We start from the raw sequence: 6,862 nt of genomic DNA, 5'->3' as shown, positions 1-6,862 counted from the left end.
TTGAGTAGATTTTTACTTTTGCCAAAGTACTGTTTCCAAATGTTAAAAATAAAGGCTCAATACATCTGAAGATGACACCATTAGCTCTGGAAAGTTGTGAAGGACTGTATTTTCTGACCTTTTATATATTTATAGTAGTCATAACAATTCAACTGGTGCACAAGACGAAATCAAATTTTGATTTAAGGGTTATTTTTCAATATCTGGCTGCTATGTTCCAATAAAAGATAATATAGACAGAAGTACAAATTCCCCACAGATAAACATCAAACTGAAACCTTTTCTATAAATGCTGTTCAATTCAATTCAGACTACTGAGTTAATAACAACCTTTACATACAATATTGATTTATTATTGAAATAAATTACAGGAGGATTTTTACACACTCATTCAATATTACATGTCAATGCAGCACAACAGGAATGTCTGTTATAGTTTTGCAAAACTAAACAGAATATAAAACCATCCACTACAGTAAATCTCAAACATGTGAAACAGTACCATCTGTTGGTCCCTAAGGGTAATGTCAAACTCATTTGGGATAACAGGCTACAAGTCTGGGCTGATGGCCTTAATAATTATCTAATGCAGCTAATGATAAAATGATTAAGAAATTTCAGGAAGCTCATGAAGGATTAGGAGAAAACGTATTTGATACTTAGTCATTAGAAGCTTAATCTGACAAAAGTTTCTTCTTGCTTGATTCCTTGGAGAGTAATGTTTCAACTAATCTTGCTCATGTTTTCTCCAGACTGTGGTAGAAGCTAGTGTCTCTGCGGTGCTGCTGGACCGGCATGTTTCTTCTTGTGCTGCTGACTCTCTCCAGGTTGATCTCCACCAGCACCATGCCTGGCTTCTCCCCTCCGCAGTCATCCAGCACTTCGCCCCATGGGTCTACAGCCAGGGCATGACCATACGATGCCCGTTTGTCATGGTGCTGACCAACCTGAGCTGCTGCCAGGACAAAGCACTGGGTCTCGACTGCCCGCGCACGAAGTAGCACCTGCAAATAAATGCATTTTATTTGGGTTTGCTGGGGTTTATATTTTATAATCCAGTCACAACTAGTCTTAAAAGTTTGTTATTTTTTCATGAGTCATCCTACCTCCCAGTGAGCGGCCCCTGTTGCGACAGTGAAGGCTGATGGGTAGGTCAGGATCTCAGCCCCATGCCTTTGAAGAACCAGTGATAACTCAGGGAATCTTAGATCGTAGCAGATGCCCAAACCCACCTACAGCAACATCATAAAAACACCCAAAGCTAAGACAGAGACTAAAAAAACACCTATTCTTCAGAGATGAGGAATACTTCTTTTATTCTTTAACAATTGCAGTTTTCTGGGACAAGGGGAGCATTGAAAATCTGGTTAAGATGATAATTATCTCATTAATCAACACCTTGCCAATAGGAGTTTGGACCGGCGGCACGAGGGAGGGTCCAGGGATAGTGAAGGCACTTTCTTTAAGAGATACACCTTTTTCTGGTAGTTCCACATCAAACAAATGGGACTTCCTGTAGACTGCAGCAATCTCACCTGTGGGTGTAATGACACCATGAGTAATGTGTGTGCATTATTTGTGTGCACCAAAAAAAATGATGAAATGAGAAACATGGACTGCAAGACATAAAAAGCATTCCTTAAGACCTTGAATTAATTAAAATCTTTTTCATGAGTGTGTTTCTGTTTGTGTAAGAGAGTGAGAGAAAGTAGAGCATTAAATCAACAGTACCGTTATTATTAATTATTAGGTGACTATTGTAGATTCGCCTGTCAGTCTCCCATTCATGTCCTCTTTCATGAAACCCTCCAAGAGAGAGCCACACATTCAACGTCCTGAAAAACAAGAAGTAAAACAGCTTTAGAAATTGTCAACAAAGGCTGTGTTTGCACCTATATAACATGTGACATGTACATTTCTCTTTATTTGAAAAACCTTGACTTTGTTTCTGCATAAGGTAAAATCCTATGAAACTTATAAAATGACCAAATGTTTCTCTGAAACAGAAACCGCTGGTTTACCTGGCTAGTTGAGAGTATTGTGATATTGTGTCTCCTGTCAGGCTCTCAGACAGTGACAATGTCTCCTCTCGACTGGATCCAATGTAGTCGAAGCCTTCGGGGAGGAAAACCATGCTGGCCCCTTGCTTTTTGGCATCTTCCACCAGCTTTTTACAGGCAGAGAAGTTGGCCTCTTTGTTGGGGGTGGACGTCATCTGACATACTGCAGCCACCGGGGGAGGTACTGTGGACATCCTGCATGGAGAAGATGTTATTATACAGTGCAAAGAAGATATCAGGTTAACCGTACTTTAGTTACTTGATTAGCTAAATATCTAAGGTGTGGCTTCTTTAAATTGAATTCACACCGTAAAACCTACTTCACAAGTGTGATTTTTTACAATGAACGGCTGTGTAGCCATAGTGATATTACATGTACTTTGTACCTTTGCAAATGGCAACTCAAATCTTGTAACTGACAGCATTAACCTTTAAAACACTCTCGTTGAAAAACATGAAGACATGAAACATGTAAAACACTATCTTGGTGCTCTTGATTTCCAACCGTTATCTATGTGAGTAAACATCAGCTATACAAAACTATTTAAATAAGGTAATACAAACTTTATCATAAATTCATTCTTAAAAGAGGGATAGCTGTAAGTTGTCTAAACATGTTGCCTTATCAGAAAAATAAACATAACGTTACCTGTTTCGCAATTTGATTCGTTTCCAAACCGGGAGAGAGACCAAATACTTTGCATTTCCCAAATGACACCTGATCTTGAACATTGGTTTGAGGTGAGTTAGATAACCTACCACCTTATCAGTCTATACCAGTGACATATTAACATTTGTTCACCGTTTAGCTCATTGTCCTGCAGCAGGAAGGCTTAATTCTTTCTCTGTTATTTATCGGTATATATTAAGGCACACTGCCTCCACCTGCTGGAGGGGGTTTTACTTTTGTGTGACTAAAAAGATGCACTTTGCAAAAACAGCGAAATATATATTATGTCTCTGTAACTCATTCCAGGATTGACTGCATTTATAATCTGAATGGAAAAAAAGCAACAATTTATCATTCACAGCTGGACATGATTTCTACACAGGCGCTCACAGGCTGCCTGGGGTCCTTCTCAGCAACACCCTCCGAAGATGGCAGCCAACAGTAGCAGCACGGGTAGTAAATCCAGTAACAGCGGCGGAGGAAAACAGTCCGGCCCTTCAGCCGAACAGGTATCCTCACCTCCACCTCAGTCACATTCAGTCGGTGCAGTCGTTGTAGATGTTGATGAGTCGTGTGAGGTGAAGCTAAAGGCGTTGATGTCACTCCCAGCTAGCTCAGGCTAACGTTAGCTCCCCCAGCTATCATTGTGCACAAAACCACACCGCAAAGTCAGCTAAAGGGAAGCTGTCATTTCCTGCATGTATGAAGAGTTTATTCCTGTTTTATATTTATTTCTGATGAACTATTAAATTGGGTTCAGGTCAATAACAAAGTGCACACGCCTCAATTTGGACGGTGTGATCTGGGACACGGGTCTTCCCAGACTAAAGGGAGAAGCTATTTTTAATACTGAAGACCAGCCCTGTCATACTTTTGTAAACCTACAGATCTATTATTAGCTAATTGTAGGGCTTCATACAATAGGGCTCTGTGATTATTTTACTGATTCATCAATGAATCTTTTATAAGTTGTTCTGTAAATTGTTTAAAAAGATCTTAAAGGGTGGAATTAGAGAATATTTACACTATCTTTATGTAGATACTCCTGAAAAAAAAGAATATTTGTGGGATTTTGGAGCTTAGGCTGGACAAAACCAACCAGCAGTACTGTATGATATTGTGATGGTTGTCTATGGTGTAATCAATAAAAAATAATCAATAGGTACAGCCCTAATAAAGAAAACTTTAGACTGTAAGTCACATATTATAGTACTAAATAATTATTACTGATACATTAGTACTAAATAATTATTACTGATCCATCAATACCTAAGCAGCACTGTTTTAGTTAAGACAAAGCTAATTGTAACTACAACTCTATAACAATGCATCATGTTTTATGAAGTTCTAGTAATTAAATATGTTTATGTCCCTCAGCAATTCAGTTGTTGAATTGATGGTCACAATTAAAGTTGTTTCAGCATTACAGGGCTGATTAATGTGCATTATGACACAATTTGAATGTTCATACTGTTGGTAATGGCTGTGTTTCTGTATGACAAGGTGGTGGCAACATTTCAGAGGATGCGCCAGGAACAGCGCAGTATGGCGTCTAAAGCCGCAGAGTTGGAGATGGAGATTAATGAGCACAGGTTGGTAGCTGAAGTTGCCTCTGGTTTTAAAAACCAGTGTAGTGCAGAAATGTATTGACAACATGGATATGTCCCTTTTTTAGTCCATAATTTGTCAACATCAGTAATATACTGACCAGCTAGGAGGATCTTTAGTGTGTTGATTGAATAATTTTTTAACATCATGGTTCTTTCATTCAGCTTAGTAATTGACACGCTGAAGGAAGTGGATCCTTCAAGGAAATGCTTTCGTCTAGTCGGAGGAGTGTTGGTGGAGAGGACAGTAAAAGAAGTTTTACCGGCCTTGGAAAACAACAAAGAACAGGTAATGGATGAGAAGAAAAGCAAATATGTCAGTGGTGAAATTGTTAAAATTAAGATAAATCAGGGTATTAGCATGCACAAGATATCAATGATGTTATGTAGAGATAGAGGCCCTAATCAGAAAACCATGTTTCCTTTTTGTCCACACAGATCTCCAAAATAATTGAGTCCATCAACACACAAATGCAGGCAAAAGGACGGGAACTCACAGAATACAGGGAACGCTACAATATCCGGCTGGTGGGAGAGGGTGAAGGCGAAACACAAGGCCAGTCAGCATCATCATCCAGGGACAACGAAGGAGGCGCTTCCAAAAGTGGGGCTGGTGTATTAGTATCATAGTTTGTAATGACAGAGGGCGACAGTAGGGCCTTATGAATTCTGCAGTACTGAACACAATTGGAGTCACAAAAATATAGATTCAAAAACTGAACTCTTTATAGGATAACCTGGATTAGGAGATCACTGAAAGTTTCTGCTATACATAATTTGAAAGAGATAATTCAGAACAGCACATATACTGCTCTGCTTACTTATGTTCAGTGTGTGTAAAAAATAAAAAAAGAAAAGAAAAAGGTCTTACATTTGCCTTTCTGTAAATCAAAACATTTTTTTTACCCATGTAAGATTTTGCCAGGGTGCTACATTGGAAGTTCAAAGTGAAAAACCCATATCACACAACTAGAATATACCAAATGCATGAGTGCGCAGATATTAAATAGAAAGTCGGTTGTTTTTAGTAAACATCCTTTTTTGCTTTGTTAAATACAAAATTTGGACTAACAACTTTTAAGAATGTGGAAATAATACAGGCTGACTTCATAGGGCCCTAAAGTATGTTGAAATTGTGCAAAAAGTCACCCTTGCCAAGGTAAAACAGGTCCTGGAAGGCATTTTGATAGCAAGTGTTATGAGCATGAACAAGAGATTATACTGTAACAATGTCAGTATAGATCAAAATGAATCTGACAGATGTAGTTTCACCCTCACTCTCTAAAGCATTTTATCCACCACTCACAAAATGTTTTCACACATAAGCCCTGCACAGTTCAGAGATTAGAAGATGATGTAACCTGGAAACCGTGAAGGAAATGCCCCCTAGGACCTGATGTGTACTGTTTCACACTGTTTAAGTAGTTCTAAGGACAAAAAATTTTTGTTAATGGTCATGAATAAAGAATGTTACAGTTCTGCCTTGTGTGTGTTAAATTCCTGTGATGCCACATAGCTGTTAAGGTATCCCTATATTGTTTACAACCTGCATTACAAACTAATGGTGTCAAATCAAGTTAAGAATCACAGATTTTCCAATTTTCCAGTGGCAGCTGGAGTAATGTAGGGCACTGCAGCTGGCTCCTTTATATCTGCATCTTTCCTGCTCCAAAATTTGTCTGCACTAGTGGATCAGAATTAGGCTCTAATAGTCATTTTCATAAACCACTGATGTGGACACACAATCTCCTTACATCATTTATATTCTGCATTATTTAAAAAATGACTTTTAAAGGAGAGAAAGATTTTAAAAAGTTTCCTTTTGGAGTGTGTGAAAAATATTTAAATTGAAATTTAGATAAAATGGCAAAAAAAAAACCAAAAAAAACCCTAACATATTTTTGTAGACTAAAGGAAAAGGTTCCATTTATTTGACAAGTAGAAGTAGAAAATGGTATTTTAAACAAGGCAAATAAACTAAGAATTTTGTTAAGTGCAAGACTTAATATGAAAGCCCCTTTTTAAACAAATCAGCTCCTTATGACTGGAATGTGTAAGTAATGGCTGTATTTAAAGAGCTGCTGCTGATACAGCTGTTCTAAAATGTAAAGATATTGACACGAGATTTTGGGCGGGTCCTCTGCTATTTTTGGTCGGGGAAACAGCCTATTGGTGAACATATTCCTCTATTTGATAGTGTCGTTGCATGTTATTTATAAAATATATTTAGAACCTGCCAATGAGTACCTTTATCCAGGCTGTTTAGAAAAGCCTGTTTATGAAAGTAGGAAAAATAAATATCGACGAGGATGGGATTCGAACCCACGCGTGCAGAGCACAATGGATTAGCAGTCCATCGCCTTAACCACTCGGCCACCTCGTCTCATGTACTGTAATATTTCATCGCGTCCATTTTTATTAAAAATATATCTATGTTGCTATTTAAATGGTGAAAATAGCCCTTTACGGTCAACCGTGCAACCAGTTCCAACTACCCCAAGGCCAACTGGCTGTTCTTCAGGGTC

General features: G+C 38.3%; 2 protein-coding genes and 1 non-coding gene across 3 annotated transcripts; 1 reads left to right on the top strand and 2 right to left on the bottom strand.

The window, feature by feature from the left end:
• Nucleotides 1-185: 185 nt before the first annotated feature.
• nit1 (nitrilase 1) lies at nucleotides 186-2,896 on the bottom strand. The gene is made up of 6 exons (XM_026299075.1): nucleotides 2,710-2,896; nucleotides 2,022-2,255; nucleotides 1,732-1,835; nucleotides 1,399-1,535; nucleotides 1,107-1,232; nucleotides 186-1,004 (listed from the first exon to the last, which is right to left on the bottom strand). The coding sequence occupies exons 1-6, from the start codon at nucleotides 2,790-2,792 to the stop codon at nucleotides 738-740; spliced, it is 951 nt and encodes a 316-aa protein (XP_026154860.1). The 5' UTR covers nucleotides 2,793-2,896; the 3' UTR covers nucleotides 186-737.
• Nucleotides 2,897-3,102: 206 nt separating this feature from the next.
• pfdn2 (prefoldin subunit 2) lies at nucleotides 3,103-5,189 on the top strand. Its single transcript, XM_026299076.1, has 4 exons — nucleotides 3,103-3,239; nucleotides 4,234-4,322; nucleotides 4,503-4,626; nucleotides 4,776-5,189. The coding sequence occupies exons 1-4, from the start codon at nucleotides 3,159-3,161 to the stop codon at nucleotides 4,965-4,967; spliced, it is 486 nt and encodes a 161-aa protein (XP_026154861.1). The 5' UTR covers nucleotides 3,103-3,158; the 3' UTR covers nucleotides 4,968-5,189.
• A 1,449-nt stretch (nucleotides 5,190-6,638) lies between these two features.
• trnas-gcu (transfer RNA serine (anticodon GCU)) lies at nucleotides 6,639-6,720 on the bottom strand. Its single transcript has one exon. It is a non-coding gene; the product is annotated as a tRNA-Ser (tRNA).
• Between the last annotated feature and the right edge of the window lie 142 nt (nucleotides 6,721-6,862).

Source organism: Mastacembelus armatus, chromosome 18 (assembly GCF_900324485.2).
Source record: "Mastacembelus armatus chromosome 18, fMasArm1.2, whole genome shotgun sequence".
NCBI lineage: Eukaryota > Metazoa > Chordata > Actinopteri > Synbranchiformes > Mastacembelidae > Mastacembelus > Mastacembelus armatus.
This window is presented reverse-complemented; position numbering and strand designations above follow the sequence as displayed.